The sequence below is a fragment of the Haliotis rufescens genome, unplaced genomic scaffold (genome assembly GCF_023055435.1).
Source record: "Haliotis rufescens isolate VD_foot unplaced genomic scaffold, xgHalRufe1.0.p SCAF_10, whole genome shotgun sequence".
Lineage (NCBI taxonomy): Eukaryota > Metazoa > Mollusca > Gastropoda > Lepetellida > Haliotidae > Haliotis > Haliotis rufescens.
In genome coordinates this window covers 8,243,386-8,264,015 of record NW_025963780.1, presented here as the reverse complement: position 1 = coordinate 8,264,015, position 20,630 = coordinate 8,243,386, and the positions used below count along the sequence as shown (strand labels likewise).

The following is a 20,630-nucleotide window of genomic DNA, read 5'->3' as shown; positions in this document are numbered from 1 at the left end:
TGAGGTACCAGTCAGCTAACATCACCTCACTGAGGTACCAGTCAGCTAACATCACCTCACTGAGGTACCAGTCAGCTAACATCAACTTAATCAGGTACCAGTCAGCTGACGTGACCTTACTCAGGTACCAGTCAGCTAACATCACCCCATTAAGGTACCAATCTGCTAACATCACCTCACTGAGGCACTAGTCAGCTAACATCACCTCACTGAGGTACCAGTCAGCTAACATTACCTCACTGAGGTACCAGTCAGCTAACATCACCTCACTGAGGTTCCAGTCAGCTAACATCTCCTTACCGAGGTACCAGTAACATAAAATGACCTCACTGAGGTATCAGTCAGCTAACATCACCTCACTGAGGCACCAGTCAGCTAACATCACCTCACTAAGGTACCAGTCAGCAAACATCACCTTACTCAGGTACCAGTCAGCTAACATCACCTCACTGAGGTACCATTTAGCAAACATCACCTTACTTAGGTACCAATCAGCTAATATCACCTCACTGAGGTACCAGTCAGCTAACATCACCTCACTGAGGTACCAGTCGGCTAACATCAACTTAATCAGGTACCAGTCAGCTGACGTGACCTTACTCAGGTACCAGTCAGCTAACATCACCCCATTAAGGTACCAATCAGCTAACATCACCTCACTGAGGCACTAGTCAGCTAACATCACCTCACTGAGGTACCAGTCAGCTAACATCCTCTCATTAAGGCACTAGTCAGCTAACATCACCTCACTGAGGCACTAGTCAGCTAACATCACCTCACTGAGGTACCAGTCAGCTAACATCACCTAACTCAGGTACCAGTCAGCTAACATCACCTTAATCAGGTACCAGTCAGCTAACATGACCTCACTGAGGTACCAGTCAGATAACTTCACCTCACTGAGGTACCAGTCAGCAAACATCACCCCATTAAGGTACCAGTCCGCTAACATCACCTCACTAAGGTACCAGTCAGCTAACATCCTCTCACTGAGGTACCAGTCAGCTAACATCACCTCACTGAGGTACTAGTCAGCTAACATCACCTCACTGAGGTACCAGTCAGCTAACATCAACTTAATCAGGTACCAGTCAGCTGACGTGACCTTACTCAGGTACCAGTCAGCTAACATCACCCCATTAAGGTACCAATCTGCTAACATCACCTCACTGAGGCACTAGTCAGCTAACATCACCTCACTGAGGTACCAGTCAGCGAACATGACCTTACTCAGGTACCAATCAGCTAACATCACCTCACTGAGGCACTAGTCAGCTAACATGACCTCACTGAGGTACCAGTCAGCTAACATCCTCTCACTGAGGCACTAGTCAGCTAACATCACCTCACTGAGGCACTAGTCAGCTAACATCACCTCACTGAGGTACCAGTCAGCTAACATCACCTTACTCAGGTACCAGTCAGCTAACATCACCTTAATAAGGTACCAGTCAGCTAACATGACCTCACTGAGGTACCAGTCAGATAACATGACCTCACTGAGGTACCAGTCAGCAAACATCACCCCATTAAGGTACCAGTCCGCTAACATCACCTCACTAAGGTACCAGTCAGCTAACATCACCTCACTGAGGTACCAGTCATCTAACATCGCCTCACTGAGGTACCAGTCAGCTAACATCACCTCACTGAGGTACCAGTCAGCTAACATCACCTCACTGAGGCACTAGTCAGCTAACATCACCTCACTGAGGTACCAGTCAGCTAACATCCTCTCACTGAGGCACTTGTCAGCTAACATCACCTCACTGAGGCACTAGTCAGCTAACATCACCTCACTGAGGCACTAGTCAGCTAACATCACCTCACTGAGGTACCAGTCAGCTAACATCACCTTACTCAGGTACCAGTCAGCTAACATCACCTTAATCAGGTACCAGTCAGCTAACATGACCTCACTGAGGTACCAGTCAGCTAACATCACCTCAATGAGGTACCAGTCAGCTAACATCAACTTAATCAGGTACCAGTCAGCTGACGTGACCTTACTCAGGTACCAGTCAGCTAACATCACCCAATTAAGGTACTAGTCAGCTAACATCACCTCACTGAGGCACCAGTCAGCTAACATAACCTTACTCCGGTACCAGTCAGCAAACATAACCTTACTCAGGTACCAGTCAGCAAACATCACCTCACTGAGGTACCAGTCAGCTAACATAACCTTACTCCGGTACCAGTCAGCAAACACCACCTTACTCAGGTACCAGTCAGCAAACATCACACCACTGAGGTACCAGTCAGATAACTTCACCTCACTGAGGTACCAGTCAGCAAACATCACCCCATTAATGTACCAGTCCGCTAACATCACCTCACTAAGGTACCAGTCAGCTAACATCACCTCACCGAGGTACCAGTCAGCTAACATCACGTCACTGAGGTACCAGTCAGCTAACATCACCTCACTGAGGTACCAGTCAGCTAACATCACCTCACTGTGGCACTAGTCAGCTAACATCACCTCACTGAGGTACCAGTCAGCTAACATCCTCTCACTGAGGCACTAGTCAGCTAACATCACCTCACTGAGGCACTAGTCAGCTAACATCACCTCACTGAGGTACCAGTCAGCTAACATCACCTTACTCAGGTACCAGTCAGCTAACATCACCTTAATCAGGTACCAGTCAGCTAACATGACCTCACTGAGGTACCAGTCCGATAACTTCACCTCACTGAGGTACCAGTCAGCAAACATCACCCCATTAAGGTACCAGTCAGCTAACATCACCTCACTGAGGTACCAGTCAGCTAACATCACCTCACTGAGGTACCAGTCAGCTAACATCAACTAAATCAGGTACCAGTCAGCTGACGTGACCTTACTCAGGTACCAGTCAGCTAACATCACCCCATTAAGGAAACAATCAGCTAACATCACCTCACTGAGGTACCAGTCAGCTAACATCACCTTATTGAGGTACCAGTCAGCAAACATCACCCAATTAAGGTACCAGTCAGCTAACATCACCTCACTGAGGCACCAGTCAGCTAACATAACCTTACTCCGGTACCAGTCAGCAAACATAACCTTACTCAGGTACCAGTCAGCAAAAATCACCTCACTGAGGTACCAGTCAGCTAACATAACCTTACTCCGGTACCAGTCAGCAAACATCACACCACCGAGGTACCAGTCAGCTAACATCACCTCACTGAGGTACCAGTCAGCTTACATCTCCTTACCGAGGTACCAGTCACATAAAATGACCCCACTGAGGTACCAGTCAGCTAACATCACCTCGCTGAGGCACCAGTCAGCTAACATCACCTCACTGAGGTACCAGTCAGCAAACATCACCTTACTCAGGTACCAGTCAGCTAACATCTCCTTACCGAGGTACCAGTTACATAAAATGACCCCACTGAGGTACCAGTCAGCTAACATCACCTCGCTGAGGTACCAGTCAGCTTACATCACCTCACTGAGGTACCAGTCAGCAAACATCACCTTACTGAGGTACCAGTCAGCTAACATTAAACCACTGAGGTACCAGTCAGCAAACATCACCTCACTGAGGTACCAGTCATCTAACATCACCTTACTCAGGTACCAGTCAGCTAACATCACCTTACTGAGGTACCAGTCAGCTAACATCACCTTACTGAGGTACCAGTCAGCAAACATCACCTCACTGAGGTACCAGTCGTCTAACATCACCTTACTGAGGTACCAGTCAGCTAACGGGATATAACTCAGTTCCTGATTCTTTAGAACAACCTCCAGTCAGCTTCGTGACCAGAGACTTGAGTCTTTCACTACCAAAAAACATCGTTGGTAGCAGATCTGATTCTGACTAACGCCAATTATGTTGTGAAGTGGGGTCTGACCTATTTGTTTAAAAGGTTATCATAACCTGTATATTGGCCAGGCGAGCTAAACGAATATAGACCTACCTTTTTCCAAACATTCAGGTTTTGCAGCAAACTAATAAGTGTGTGTCCTCGATTGAATAGAATCTATCATTCATTATTGGGGTTGGGTGGGTGGGGTGGGTGGGGCGGGTGGTTAATATATCTACAAGGGTGACAATATCATACCAAAATCCCTTGCTTTAGTTCACACGATTCATCTATATCCCTTCACTCTTACTGTTATTGCTTGTTATCCAATGTTTTATGTTAACGTGTTGCAGTTCATTAAAGTACTAAAAATGAATACATGCACTGACTTTATCCTTGCAGTGTCTTCTCAAACGTGTTGTGGGAGAAAGTTCCACCCAGCAAAACATGCACATCATTTCACTCAGATGGAAGGAAGTGAAGGTCATTGGCCTTTTTGTTATTGTGTACACATTTATTATATCATTTCATTTACTTCGCCTCATTGACGACACAGGCACACGGGAACTCGAACTTTTAAGAATGAAATCAGTAGAATTGAATAATAAAGGTCAGACGGTGTTGGCTGTTAGAACGGAAAATGCAGAGCATGCTGAGGAGAAACCAATGAGAAATGACATTCTTGCAAAGGTATTACTCAATCAAGTACCGGACTTGAGTTTACAAAAGAAAAAGCAAAAGCCAATCCGAGCCGGGGTGAGACAGTTGGAGGCGAAGAATCTGAAATCCATCGTACATGGAGATGCCGCTTACGACAACACCTACAACGATGACAGTGCTCAAGTGACACCACCAGGTATTGGACGTATAGGGTAAACTAGCTTGCGTAACAGTAGGTCAGGGTGGTCCGGAGGGGGGGGGGGGGGGGGGGGGGGGAGATGAGTGAAATTAGTTAGGGAATTTGAGGTTGAGTAGCAAAATCTATATTCTTAATAAACGCCAGATCCACTATTCCTGATACAAACCTCGACCAAACGGGCAAACATATGTAAGCGTACTGTGGAACTGGGCGGTCGTGTGTGTCGGAATCATTTCAGGCCTTGGAGCCCCGATGTTGGTTTAACATCGTTCAGAATGTACTGTAATGTTGTCAGGTTGCAGACCTATGTGACTATGCAATAAGCATTATTGATATTTTCTTCTTTGTCTTTGTATTAGCCGATAAGTGTGAGTAACACAAAGCTGTGGGCTGCAGGTTCATGTCAAGTCGACCAAGACCCTCCTTGTGCTGCTTCTTAGGTCACTAACTCAGTTAAAACACAACGCCACTCTCTGGTGTCTCCTTTCATCCTCCAAAGCCCACCCATGTACAGATGCATCTTTATGTCTTGTCAGGGTTCATGGGAGCGCCAGTGATCATAGACCCTGAAAAACTGTCTCCCGAGGAGAAGGAGCTGTACGATAAGGGGTGGTCAGACAACACCTTCAACCAGTTTGTCAGTGATAGAATACCACTAAGCAGGGACCTGCCCGACCTCAGGCACCCACTGTGAGTTGAGAAATTTTCACCAATACCAAAACAACAGTTTAATTGGTGGTCAAGAAATTGGAGAATGAAAAATCGAAATGCATCTAAAGTTGTTCTCATAGTATAGGATGAACAGTGCATGTATTGCCTCCACCTGTATCTCCATCCCTGTCTCGTACAAACATAGCACCCGGCACAGATGCGTTCAAGATGTGATCGAGGAATTTTTGTATTCCGGAGGCACACGACGATATCACAAAGCTATTATGGCTGTATACTCCCAAATGGAGCTGAGAATGAAAATGGAGTGTACACTGATCCATTAACCAGGGATATGATGGTTTCTGTCTCCATTAGCATTCATCTAGTGATGGAATCTGGCGCCCGTTCCCTCCCTGGCACGTGTTTGGGTCTGGATCTACATAATATTATCTTGAATCCATAATGAGAGAAATGCCTACATGTAGGATAGGTCCTGTCCTGTCTTTTAGTGTTGTAGACTTAACATATGGCAGCCTTGAGAATTGATCAGCTAAGATTTGTTTTGCAACGACATCCTTTACGACAATCTTAGCGCTAAGAATGCTGCACGAATAGGCAACCTTGTTAGTGGTCTTGCATCTTATATTTGTTATGTGTATCTTTGTTAAAATGATAAGATATGACATTACTGGTTGGTAGTATTATATCTTATAGTTTTGAAAGGTAGCACTGTGACTATCGTTTTAGATGGCAATAAGCAGTGTTGTGGAATGAATCTTACAGGATTAGAAATGGGTTTTATAGTAATGTGTAATGTAATACTGGTTATATGTAAATTTCTATGATATTGGAGGTTACACCACACAACACTCTTTGTCATCACCAGGTGCAGAAGTCAGACTTATTCATGGTCACTTCCAAGAATGAGCGTAATAATCTGTTTTCACAACGAGGCTTGGTCGACGCTTTTGCGGACCGTTCACAGCGTATTGAAGACGACACATCCGCGCTTACTGGAAGAAATAATCCTTGTTGATGACGCCTCTACCATGGGTAAGTAGAGCTAAACCTCTCTGGTTCTTAAAAGTATTGTATATGAGATGATTTAAACAATGTTTTCAAAATTATTGTTTTACTTTGCCCTCCGACTAAAAAAACGCAACTTAACCAAATCATTATAAATAGAGCCCTTACTGAGATGATATACTACTCACACGACCTGCATGCTGTAAACTATTTTGTGGAATGCTCAATAAAAGGTTTTTGATAATACGAGTGTTATACAAGCCATTGTGTCGTTATTATAGTTCATCTGAAAAAGGATTTGGACACACATGTCGCCAAGTTGCCAAAGGTCAAGGTCATTCGCTCACCCAAGAGGGAGGGGCTAGTGAGAGCGAGGCTGATGGGGACGGAAGTCGCCAAGGCGGAAGTTCTAACTTTCCTTGACTCGCATTGCGAATGTGTGATGGGTATGTGCCTGTGAATTTACCGATGTACCGAGGAAATGGTTGAGTTATCATAACAAAGAAGAAGCATGCCGATATTTGGGTTATAATACGCACCGAAACCTAAGATGTGACAATATTTCCAAGTATATCAGGGGCGGTCGGGTAGCCTAGTGGTTAAAGCGTTCGCTCGTCATGCCGAAGACCCGGGTTCGAATCCCGACATGGGTACAATGTGTGAAGCCCATTTCTGGTGTCCCCCGCCGTGATATTGCTGGAATATTGCTAAAAGCGGCGTAAAACCAAACTCACTCACTCACTCCAAGTATATCAGTAATGCGAAGCGCTGCTAAGTCCCATCGTCCCCACGAAGAGGAAGCCACAGCCTTGTAACTTAACGAAAATTAACTTATTCGTTGATGTAATTGATGTTTTAAAGTATCCTTCGTCTCCATAGAGATTCCGCTTATTAATACTCAATATATCAGTTTGGGTCAATTTCTGCAGTTTGCAGTTGATTTACTATATTATACATACTCCTGTGCCAACAACTGCTACTCGCATGTCACTATTTACTTGTAACTTTGGCCTGTCCGCCGTTAACATCTTCTCCGAAACCATTATCGCCGATGAAACTTGACATAGTTGTCCCCACCAATGATGTCACCCCAATTTGTTCATTAGGTGTTGTTCCGATTTTCAATATTGCGGTCACGGCAGCCATTTTAAAAACCTGTTTGTGGCAGTTACTTCATTTGTTTTCAAAAGGAAATACAAAATATGTTTTGCTAATTGTCATTATAGTAGCACATTTATACTGGTATATTTTGCTGTATTTTATTTTGCTATATTATAAATTACCGTGATATCATTTTTGTACTTTGATCATGCTCTTAATTCGTTTTGTGAACGTTCTCTCACAAAAAAACCAACTTTACTGGACCAGTGAAGCTGCAATTTTACCTTTTTTTTGTTAAACCAATTATCAGAGGTAAAAAGTACAAAGGCAGCAATATTGAAAATTCTTATTACAACTATTACCCAGCCATTAATGTTCAAAATATGATGAAATTTGGAAGGCGTTTAGTTAGTTGAGAGTAGTATATTATCACTTATGATGACATCACATATTTTTCAAATACCACGGTTTCATTGCTAGTATATTTATAAACGCAAATTTCCCAACAGTCCAACAGTCCAAATATGAGCAAACGACCCACGACTTCTGGGGACCTATTCTATCAACGATAATGGTTATAAGAAGACTAAAGGCTCCAAGCAAGGCATTTAAGCCACAGACGATGTTTTTGTGTCTAAATATTGTGAACGTAAATGTGTATCGCCATAATATGTTAGAAGGGATTAAATCAGCAACATAAATAAGCTACATTTAAAAATAGAAAAATGTGAAAATGTTTTTTTTATGTTGAGGCTTAAGAAATATTGATAAAATGTAGTTACTCGTCAATTAGTCCTCATTATTTATCCATGCAGAAAATATTTGGAAATCTTTTGTTAAGTCATTGTCTTACTTTTACTATTTTAAGCTGTTGACTACACATCCGGATGAACCACAGTGTCGTGGCACTATTGTACTCAAAGACAAGTTGAAATAATCCTTAAAGAGCAGCAAATATTCAGGAACCTATCAAACAATGAATGCTCGGATCTACATATTCAACATCATAATGATATTTAAGCTTTTATCGACTCATGTTGACTTTTTTTTTATCAAAGGACAAGTTACTATTATGCACATATTTAGCATGATGCGTTCAGTGCTTGACTGTCATACTTCACCATGTATACCACATTAAGTCAGTACTTTGCAAATTAATCAATTGAACATGTTTGATGCGAAACTAACTTATTTCCGGATATTCTTTAGAATGTTATTGCAAATATATTTCTGAGCGTCTTAAACTGTTTCACTTAAATTGTTGGGCAAAAGAAAGTAAACTCCCACTTCTGATAGTGTCTAAAATGAAACAAACTGGTTATTCAATAATCATGTATTTGATATGGATACGGCAGTTGTTCAATGGGTTGTTTCAGCGACTCGTAACGTTTTGATAACATTTGTTATTTGTTTGTCAAATCCAATTTTCAAGTGTTTACTTTATTTGCCCGGCAGTTAAATACTTATTGGAGTTAGAAATGATGTCGAAAAAGATTTTATATTCATAGACATCATGAAATTGTGTAATCATGACTTCGTTATTGTATGTCGAGTACAGAAAACTCAATACAAATGTTGGACTAATATCAATAAAATCGTTTGTATCCAATATGGTTTAGGCAAAAACGATTTATATCACAGAATGAAAGTGATACTCTTGCCTCTGGTACAATAGTCTTACATGTGAGAAATAAACAATCTTTTTGACACAGGATGGGCGGAGCCACAACTTGCACGAGTCCACCACGACCCGACAGTTGTGGTGTGGCCAGTAATCCCTAGCATAGACCATAGCACATTCGAGTTCAAGCATAAACCGGAGGATCTAGTGTCTGCAAAGGGGGGCTTCTACTGGGACATGAACTTCAGATGGGAGCCTATCACTGAACATGACAATGTGGACAGACAAGACATTACTAGCCCAGTCAGGTAGTACTGTTACTACTGTAACTATTGCGTCCACTGCTACTACTGTAACTATTGCGTCCACTGCTACTACTGTAACTATTACGTCCACTGCTACTACTGTAACTATTACGTCCACTGCTACTGATAAATCTGTTACGTCTACTGCAACTGATGTATCTATTCCGTCCATTGCTACTGATGTATCTGTTACGTCTACTGCTACTACTGTAACTATTACGTCCACTGCTACTACTGTAACTATTACGTCCACTGCTACTGATGTATCTATTACGTCTACTCCTACTGTATCTGCTACGTCTACTGCTGCTACTGATGTATCTATTACGTCCACTGCTACTGTATCTGCTACGTCTACTGCTACTACTGTAACTATTACGTCCACTGCTACTGATGTATCTGTTACGTCTACTGCTACTACTGTAACTATTACGTCCACTGCTACTGATGAATCTGTTACGTCTACTGCTACTGATGTATCTATTACGTCTACTCCTACTGTATCTGCTACGTCTACTGCTGCTACTGATGTATCTATTACGTCCACTGCTACTGTATCTGCTACGTCTACTGCTGCTACTGATGTATCTCTTACGTCTACTGCTACTGATGTATCGGCTACGTCTACTGCTGCTACTGTATCTGCTACGTCTACTGCTACCGATGTATCTGCTACGTCTACTGCTGCCACTGTTTCTGCTACGTCTACTGCTGCCACTGTATCTTCTACGTCTACTGCTGCCACTGTATCTGCTACGTCTACTGCTGCTACTGTATCTGCTACGTCTACTGCTGCTACTGTTTCTGCTACGTCTACTGCTGCTACTGTTTCTGCTACGTCTACTGCTGCCACTGTTTCTGCTACGTTTACTGCTGCCACTGTTTCTGCTACGTCTACTGCTGCCACTGTATCTGCTACGTCTACTGCTGCCACTGTATCTGTTACATCTACTGCTGCCACTGTATCTGCTACGTCTACTGCTGCCACTGTTTCTGCTACGTCTACTGCTGCCACTGTATCTGCTACGTCTACTGCTGCCACTGTATCTGCTACGTCTACTGCTGCCACTGTATCTGCTACGTCTACTGCTGCCACTGTTTCTGCTACGTCTTCTGCTGCCACTGTTTCTGTTACATCTACTGCTGCTACTGTATCTGCTACGTCTACTGCTGCCACTGTATCTGCTACGTCTACTGCTGCCACTGTATCTGCTACGTCTACTGCTGCCACTGTATCTGCTACGTCTACTGCTGCCACTGTATCTGCTACGTCTACTGCTGCCACTGTTTCTGCTACGTCTACTGCTGCCACTGTTTCTGTTACGTCTACTGCTGCTACTGTATCTGCTACGTCTACTGCTGCCACTGTATCTGCTACGTCTACTGCTGCCACTGTATCTGCTACGTCTACTGCTGCCACTGTTTCTGCTACGTCTTCTGCTGCTACTGTTTCTGCTACGTCTACTGCTGCTACTGTTTCTGCTACGTCTACTGCTGCCACTGTTTCTGCTACGTCTACTGCTGCCACTGTTTCTGCTACGTCTACTGCTGCCACTGTAACTTCTACGTCTACTGCTGTCACTGTTTCTGCTACGTCTACTGCTGCCACTGTATCTGCTACGTCTACTGCTGCCACTGTTTCTGCTACGTCTACTGCTGCCACTGTAACTTCTACGTCTACTGCTGCTACTGCATCTGGTTCGTCCACTGCTACAACTACTATCGTTGCTACTACTACTACTACTACTTCTACTACTACTACTTCTACTACTACTACTACTGTTATTGATGGTTCTGCTGCTACTACTTCCGATGTAAAATATTATTCACTGAATGACTGTCATTATTGTATCAGTAGGTAATGCTGTAGATACTTCCCATTTCACTTGACTGCTGTCAACATGTAGACACGATACAGTCAAGGTGCTCCTCTTGCACCACAGCAAAGTAGCGCTCCAGACAGGACTCGCCTACTTCATAAATGTGATCACTCTCCTCCCAGATCTCCGACCATGGCCGGAGGACTGTTCATGATCAACAAACAATTCTTTGAGCACCTTGGAACCTACGACCCACAGTTTGAACTCTGGGGTGGAGAAAATATGGAACTATCATTCAAGGTGAGACACTGATGGGTAGCTGGCCATGCTGGAGAATCTGAGGTAGCTCACTGCATACACACGGACTTGGAGGAAGAGTGCTCGCCTGGTTTTACTGTGTTATAAATGTCTTATTTCTTGTGATATTTGACTATTTTAGGTTTATATGTCATTGTTCTTTTGATGGTGCACTGGATGTCTCAAGACAATGTCTAACTTCGCATGTAGAATCATCAGTAAATGACTAATTTTATCAACATTTGAGAACTTTTGCCCCGAAAAGTTTGAAAAGGTGATATTTTAGACATGTAAAAGAAATTGCATCATTTGGAAAATACTTTCTTTTTGGCAAAAAGAACATATTAACTAAGAGCCTGTAATCCTAATGTATTATACATCATGCCATACATTTGGGTATCTGCACCATCAATGCGTGAAGCCGATCTGTGGTGTCCCCCGTCGTGATAGTGCTGAAATATGTCTGAAAGCGGCGTAAAACCATACTCTTTCACTCACTCTTCATCATCAATTGCAAGGCTCACTTCATTTTGGCTACAGGCGCCAACACTTTGTCAGCTTACGAAGTAGCAATGTCTGTAATATGTGCGAGTAAAGTCGGATGTACAATAACAATGCTGGAGCGTATACAGCGCCATACTTTGTTAATATACTTGTATCGAGGTTTCCATAAGTTAGATCGAAACTGAATTCAACTAATGTCGCTCTACTCAATATCTTTGCTAACTGCAATGTTATGATTCACGTTCGGTACCAAATTCAAATTAGCGCAGTCACTATACAGGTAAACTGTCTCTACCTTGGAAACACCCACTCTTGTGTCCTCGCGGGGACATAGCTCGGTTGTTGTTATAATTCAGTGGATAATCAAAGTGTTGACCATGTCTCCCCTCAGATCTGGATGTGTGGTGGGTCCATGGAGATCATTCCGTGTTCTCTGGTCGGCCACATCTTCCGACGGACGTCGCCAATGCACTTCGCGGCCAACACCATACAACGTAACTCGCAGAGAGTAGCAGAGATCTGGCTGGACGAGTATAAAGACATCTATTACGAACATATCGGGACTAAGCTAGTAAGGGCCAGTGTAGCATCACACTGACGAAGATCCAAACGTGTCTAGCTGTCATTGTGAATGCCTTGGTTAATAGAGTTGTCCATAACATATCTACAAAATGATGGATTTACCAGAATTCCAAAGTGTTTGAAAAGATGGATGTCCCTTCTTGTTTTGAATTTCATACAACTCAAAACCCTTTTGTATGGGCACCAACTGTGCTCCCCTTGTTGCCGATCTTTTTCTCTATGCATATTAAACGAAATTTCTGCTCGGATTGGCAAAATCAAAACACGGTAATATGGCCAAGAAGTTTAACTTAAACCTCAGGTATATATCGCTGATCTGATATCGTTTTAACCATCAAATAGCTAATTCCCTTCCACTGATTTGCCCACCTGAACTAGATATAAAGAAACCAGTTAGACTGCCTCATCTGTTTCATATTTAGATTTATGCAGAAAGATTCAGAGTGACAAAAGATTCCCCACAAGACTGTATGACAAGAGGGATGACTTCACATTTCCCTTTACATCGAGCAATATTCTAGCAGGTCAATCCTTTAATGGTTACATACTTTTGAGATACAATCAAGCTTGTCCATTCAACCAAGATTTCGAAGAACCTCACACGACTCAGAAGTTGTTTGATCAAGGTTACAACATCTAAGGCCCCAGGAAAGCTTTCAAACGGTTTTATAGCAGACAGGCAGAGGACATGTCCAAATTTGACGCATCAGTGACAAAAATGATGTCCGATGCAATTTCCTGTTTTGAATTGTACCTTCTTTTCACGTGTTTTTTTCAGGTGAACAATTGACATGCCTTTGCATGTGTTTGGGACGATATACTCTCACCATTTGGCGAACACATGCTTACTTGTAGTCAGAATCGTAAAATCGACCCAGCTTGAGCAGCGCTTTCTCATAAATATGGGGTTTTGTCGCTTTTATTTATCGTGTGATTCAGAAGTGGTGTTAGACATAAGGACATTCTTTAGTAAATACATTTTAGTGGAAACATTTGAAAAGCCGAAGGAGACAAACTGTCTTTATTATTAACTAAATAGGATTTAAAAAACTGTTAGATAAACCTGTCAAATTCAGTAAAAGGACGGTTATTAATATTAAACAAAATTTGACTGTCAATACAAGCATTATCACTTGATATTGTTCTTGTAAAGTGGGAATCAATTAAACAATACCGGAAAACTATTTGTCAAATTGCTTTAAAATGTTTCAGAAAAGCACCGTGTAACTATCAAATTCATTGTACTTAAATTGTATATAGTGAAGATGACTTATGCTCTATTTGCATGATAGAATGTGAAACCCTAGAACACATATACTTTTCCTGTAACGAAACTAGAAAACTAACACAGAGATATATTTTACTTGTATGAAGAAGAGCTTAGACATTACACATGAGGCCCCAACCTGAATCATCTCTGTATAATTTTGAAAACATATATCCACACATAAGAATATATAGTTAAGTTAAAGTTATAAGCATACTATTCCTAGTGAGGTATCTTGTATGTTGTGAGGCGATTATAACGGAGATCGGTTGGTCACAATGTCTTCAGGTTGTGGTCCCTGGATGGGGGTCTATCTGTGAGAGTCTAGTTGATTGCGCTTTGTGTTACGCTTTCACAAAGACTTACTTTATCAACAAATGGTTGCCCACTGCAGGAAAACGATTTCACTGCATATCTCAGCTGTATTAATTCTGCATTCAGTTTTACTAATCTAAAATATCACGTTGATGAACTGGCATGATGTTATATCCCCATCTGTGAGTAGAGATGGGTCGACCGCCTCCATGGTCTAGTGGTAGAGCGTCCGCCCGGGATGCGGAAGGTCCGGGGTTCGATCTCCGGCCGCGTCAAACCTAAAGACGTTAAAAGATATTTGTTGTTACCGTCCCTGGCGTTCGGTATTAAGTGGCTAAAACAAGGTCAGCTCGGCTCGGAGTCAGTATACTGTGTCCGAGTAGGGTATTCATGTTAAACTGCGGCAATGGTATTTCAGTCGGCCAACACTGCAAAATGGACATCAGTCCGAACCAGTACAAGCGCCCACGCAATATAAGTGCAATAGTCTTGGACGCGACGTTAAACACCATTTCACCTCAGTACTGGTCCCGGTATGCTTGTTGTATGAGCTCACTACAATGAAGATCGGGCCGCCACTGTGACCTGGTGGTTATCATCATAACAGGGGACGTGTAGAAGGCATTGTGTTATTGCTGAATCAATTCGCTACGACACTGTGTGTATTTATATGATATACTTAGCAAACAATCTGATACTGATGTTATTACAATGTTTCAGGCGGACGTAGGCGATATTTCACAACGTCAGGACTTGAGGCGAGACCTAAAATGTCAGAGCTTTGATTGGTACATTAAAAACATATACCCCGAAGTGTTTCTTCCTTCTGAGGCGTTACAGAGAGGAACTGTAAGTCAAGGTCATCATTGCCCTTCCCAACCAGTGGAGCAGAACAGCTTCCGTGTATGTCGGGGATCGGTTGGTCACATTGAGGGGGAAATAATGCTTTCACTGGTGACCGCCAGGGTTAGCTAGACTAGATACCTACAAATCCACCAATTCGCCCAAACCGAATTATCAGATTACCCTTTAAACCCAAGATATTCTAGTAACATGCAAAAGTGCCATTTCTCTCACCAGTACTTGTATACCCATCATACTAAAACATTAACCGCATTGATAAGTCTTTCAGATCTTATATATATTAAATATCTATAAACAAATATATTTTAAATCATGCTACCAGGTCCAATCAGCCTGAAGGTAAGCGTTACCATATGCACTCTCTGTAGTATGTACAGAAACATACATGAACACACATCGTCATTGGGCGATACATGCACGGCACCTGTTGATTAACTTGCGTATGCCCTTGGTATTGCCCGCCATTACGACTAAAGAGCTACCCCAAACTATACCACGTTGGAGGGTGCCGGGTCTCTGGCGTACGCTCTCCGCCCGAGGACATCCCACAGATGCTCTATTGGGGACATGTCAAGGGACAGAGCGGGCCAGTCCAATGTCCTCATGCCTTCTCGTCGGAAATAAACGTTGACGACCTGGACACGATGTGGTCTGGCATAGTCATCTTGCAAGTTCTGCTAATGAGTCTAGCGAATGGAACAAGGACAGGAGGCACAATTTCGTCAACACACCGCTAGCCAATCAAATGTCATTTCACAATAACCAAATCAGTTCGCCAGCATGTGTGATACCGCCCCGCACCATGAAACTAACGCCCCCATACCGATCATGGTCAAGAATATTATTGTTGGCCTGACATACAGCTCGCCGCCACGTGGAAAACAACGTTTTCTGCCATCTGTGACTAATGGGCAAAATCCTGATTCCTCTGTAAACATGGTGTGACGCCATTGGCGCCCAGCCCGCCCCTGGTGCTGGCCAGCCCAACCCAAACTTTGCCGCCTTTGGTAAGCTGTTGGGGCTATACCCTTCACAGGATGCCTTGCTCTCATGCGGGGCTGCACAGAACCAGGAGTTAACGGTCGATGTTGAAATTAGCAACACAAAACGTTTCATTTAATATCGATCGGTAAGAGACTATGTGAAAAATCGTAAAGGCTATTAGGCTTTACATTCTCTGATACTGCAGTTTGGTTCAGGTAAGCCTCTCTCTATACCACCCCAAACTCACCCCCGCCCCCACCACCCCCGCATACATTCGAAAACTGACCGCTGTAACAGCGACACTAAAGCCTCTAACTCTGATTCATGAAAACATATCTCAACATACGCAGGTAACTCCCTGTGTTGATTACAGATCCAATCTGCTGGCGTGGAGGCATTTTGTTTAGATGCAATGGAAAAGAGGGCCCACAAGAAAGCAGTTCAACTAACACAGTGTCGTAAAAAAGGCATGTGTCAGGTGAGTAATACGTATATATTTCGAGCTAAACCGTCTTTATCCAAGGTGAAATATGCATTTTGTTCTAGGTGAGATAAACATGCATTTTGCAAGAAAGGTAACATATTCATACATATGATGTTACTATGTTTGTTCTTGGAGAGATATTCTTAATTCAATGAGAGATAAAATGTGTATGCGTAGTGAGAGATAAGGTGTATGCGCCAGTGAGATGAAGTAGGACGATAACATGGTACTGGCGTCCCAGGTAACAGATAAAGTGTGTATGCCCCATTGAGAGATAAAATGGAAATGACGTCTAAGGAGGTATATAAGGTAGTACTGACGTCCTTGGTGAGAGATACGGTGTGTATGTCAGAAGTGAGATATAAGGTAGTACTGACGTCCTAGGTAAGGTGAGGTGAGGTGAAATGGGGTTTAACGTCGCGTCCAAGATTATTGCACTTATATAGCGACGTGCATGTACGTGTGTGTGTTTGAGTGGCTGCTTGTACTAGTCCGGACTGATGCCGATTTATAGTGCTAGCTCACCGAGATACCATACCGCAGTTCAACATGAATATCCCACTCAGACACTTTATACTGACTCCGAGCCGACCAGTCCTTGTTTTAGCCCCTTAATGCCGAGCGCCAGACAGGGTAACAACAAGTACCATCTTTTAACGTCTTTTGGTATGACGCGGCCGGGAATCGAATCCCGGACCTTCCGCTCTCCTGGCGGACGCTCTACCACTGTCCAAGGAGGCGGTCTCCTAGGTAAGAGATACAGCTGTTACGTGTGGTATGAACGGCAGGGGTTCCCGCTAATACCACAAATAACAATTACAAGAATCACACAACAATCTCTGAAGTTTAAAGTTTATAAGGTAGTACTGACGTCCTAGGTGAGAGATAGTGTGTATGCCAGATGTGAGATATAAGGTACTACTGACGTCCTAGGTGAGAGATACAGTGTGTATGCCAGATGTGAGATATAAGGTACTACTGACGTCCTTGGTGAGAGATACAGTGTGTATGCCAGATGTGAGATATAAGGTACTACTGACGTCCTTGGTGAGAGATACAGTGTGTATGCCAGATGTGAGATATAAGGTACTACTGACGTCCTTGGTGAGAGATACAGTGTGTATGCAAGATGTGAGATATAAGGTAGTACTGACGTCCTAGGTGAGATAAAGTAAGTTTGCCCGAAGTGAGGGAAAAACCATTATGCCCAAGATGAGATATAGTGTTCCCATAAGTTTACCATAGAGCTGTGACGAGACAGGACATTTGGTATCACTGCTTCTGCGACATTTTGTAGTTTTTTTAAATGGCTATAGTATCTGATGCATATGTGATAAATTGTTTGTTACCATATCGACACATTGGATTCGTTATATTTCCACAATGCGAAAAAAGTCCCTTCTTAACATTGTTCTTGACCAGTCACTGTGGAGGTGGCCGTTGCCTGGACGCACTTGAAGCGGGGCGGGCGGGCCGGCGGGCGGGCACGGTTTAAAGTTGATTACTATCAGGATGTTCATTATCACACTAGTGTCACTTAATATCTACAGAAACGTTCTACTACCGATGACATTTATCGAATAAATCCATTTTACTTCTGATTATTTAATGTGTCAAGAGAACCTGTAACCCAATGACGACATGATTGTTTCAGGCGTGGTATCTAACTAAACTTGGCGAGTTACGGTCTGGCTACAACTGTCTAGATGTTGGGCTGGACCCGACCTACGCCACAATCAAGATGACTGGATGTCACGGACAACGGGGCAACCAGTACTGGCAGTATAGGATGGTATGTACTCTACACACGTTAGTTATACTGTGGGAGTCAGTACTGGAAGTATACATGATTGACGTTAGTAATGCTGTGGCAACCAGTACTGGAAGTACACATGACACACGTTAGTAATACTATGGCAACCAGTACTGGAAGTACACATGATAGACGTTAGTAACACTGTGGCAATCAGTACCGGAAGTACACATGATAGACGTTAGTAACACTGTGGCAGTCAGTACTGGAAGTACACATGATTGACGTTAGTAACACTGTGGCAGTCAGTACCGGAAGTACACATGATTGACGTTAGTAACACTGTGGCAGTCAGTACCGGAAGTACACATGATTGACGTTAGTAACACTGTGGCAGTCAGTACCGGAAGTACACACGATTGACGTTAGTAACACTGTGGCAGTCAGTACTGGAAGTACACATGATAGACGTTAGTAACACTGTGGCAGTCAGTACTGGAAGTACACATGATAGACGTTAGTAATACTGTGGCAATCAGTACTGGAAGTACACATGATACACGTTAGTAATACTGTGGCAGTCAGTACTGGAAGTACACATGATAGACGTCAGTAATACTGTGGCAACCAGTACTGGAAGTACACATAATACACGTTAGTAATACTGTGGCAACCAGTACTTGAAGTCCACATGATACACGTTAGTAATACTGTGGCAACCAGTACTGGAAGTACACATAATAAACGTTAGTAATACTGTGGCAATTAGTACTGGAAGTACACATGACACACGTTAGTAACACTGTGGCAATTAGTACTGGAAGTACACATGACACACGTTAGTAATACTGTGGCAATCAGTACTGGAAGTACACATAATAAACGTGAGTAATACTGTGGCAATCAGTACTGGAAGTACACATGATAGACGTTAGTAATACTGTGGCAACCAGTACTGGAAGTACACATAATACACGTTAGTAATACTGTGGCAACCAGTACTGGAAGTACACATAATACACGTTAGTAATACTGTGGCAACCATTACTGGAAGTACACATGATAAACGTTAGTAATACTGTTGCAGTCAGTACTGGAAGTACACATGATTGACGTCAGTAATACTGTGGCAATCAGTAGTGGAAGTACACATGGTTGACGTTAGTAATACTGTGGCAACCAGTACTGGAAGTGCACATAATACACGTTAGTAACACTGTGGAAGTCAGTACTGGAAGTACACATGAATGACGTTAGTAATACTGTGGCAATCAGTACTGGAAGTACACATGATACACGTTAGTAATACTGTGGAAGTCAGTACTGGAAGTACACATAAAACACGTTAGTAATACTGTTGCAATCAGTACTGGAAGTACACATGATACACGTAAGAAATACTGTGGCAATCAGTACTGGAAGTACACATGATTGACGTTAGTAATACTGTGGCAATCAGTACTGGAAGTACACATAATAAACGTTAGTAATACTGTGGCAACCAGTACTGGAAGTACACATAATACACGTTAGTAATACTGTGGCATCAGTACTTGAAGTACACATGACACACGTTAGTAATACTGCGGCAACCATTACTGGAAGTACACATAATACACGTTAGTAATACTGCGGCAACCATTACTGGAAGTACACATAATACACGTTAGTAATACTGTGGCAACCAGTACTGGAAGTACACATAATAAACGTTAGTAATACTGTGGCAATCAGTACTGGAAGTACACACGATTGACGTTAGTAATGCTGTGGCAGTCAGTACTGGAAGTACACATGATTGACGTTAGTAATACTGTGGCAATCAGTACTGGAAGTACACATGATTGACGTTAGTAATGCTGTGGCAGTCAGTACTGGAAGTACACATGATAGACGTCAGTAATACTGTGGCAACCAGTACTGGAAGTGCACATAATACACGTTAGTAACACTGTGGCAACCAGTACTGGAAGTCCACATGATACACGTTAGTAATACTGTGGCAATCAGTACTGGAAGTACACATAATACACCTAAGTAATACTGTGGCAACCAGTACTGGAAGTACACATAATAAACGTGAGTAATACTGTGGCAATCAGTACTGGAAGTACACATGATAGACGTTAGTAATACTGTGGCAACCATTACTGGAAGTACACATAATACACGTTAGTAATACTGTGGCAACCAGTACTGGAAGTACACATAATACACGTTAGTAATACTGTGGCAACATGTACTGGAAGTACACATAATAAACGTTAGTAATACTGTTGCAGTCAGTACTGGAAGTACACATAATAAACGTTAGTAATACTGTTGCAGTCAGTACTGGAAGTACACATGATTGACGTTAGTAATACTGTGGCAACCATTACTGGAAGTAC

The 20,630-nt window shown here is 42.8% G+C and overlaps 1 protein-coding gene across 7 annotated transcripts in view; it reads left to right on the top strand.

The window, feature by feature from the left end:
* Window positions 1–20,630, top strand: part of LOC124118621 (polypeptide N-acetylgalactosaminyltransferase 5-like) — a 28,941-nt gene that overhangs the window by 7,339 nt on the left and 972 nt on the right. For 5 of the 7 annotated variants that reach the window (XM_046480809.2, XM_046480807.2, XM_046480805.2 and 2 more), the window contains 10 exons: window positions 4,210–4,663; window positions 5,203–5,356; window positions 6,204–6,370; window positions 6,625–6,789; window positions 9,157–9,373; window positions 11,373–11,490; window positions 12,383–12,562; window positions 14,876–15,004; window positions 16,377–16,481; window positions 18,142–18,279. In XM_046480809.2, the coding sequence (XP_046336765.2) occupies window positions 4,255–4,663; window positions 5,203–5,356; window positions 6,204–6,370; window positions 6,625–6,789; window positions 9,157–9,373; window positions 11,373–11,490; window positions 12,383–12,562; window positions 14,876–15,004; window positions 16,377–16,481; window positions 18,142–18,279 (1,782 nt within the window). In that variant the 5' untranslated portion in view covers window positions 4,210–4,254. Of the gene's footprint in view, window positions 1–545; window positions 2,645–4,209; window positions 4,664–5,202; window positions 5,357–6,203; window positions 6,371–6,624; window positions 6,790–9,156; window positions 9,374–11,372; window positions 11,491–12,382; window positions 12,563–14,875; window positions 15,005–16,376; window positions 16,482–18,141; window positions 18,280–20,630 lie in introns of those variants that run through there. The other 2 variants (XM_048386732.1, XM_046480810.2) reach the window with 2 other exon arrangements.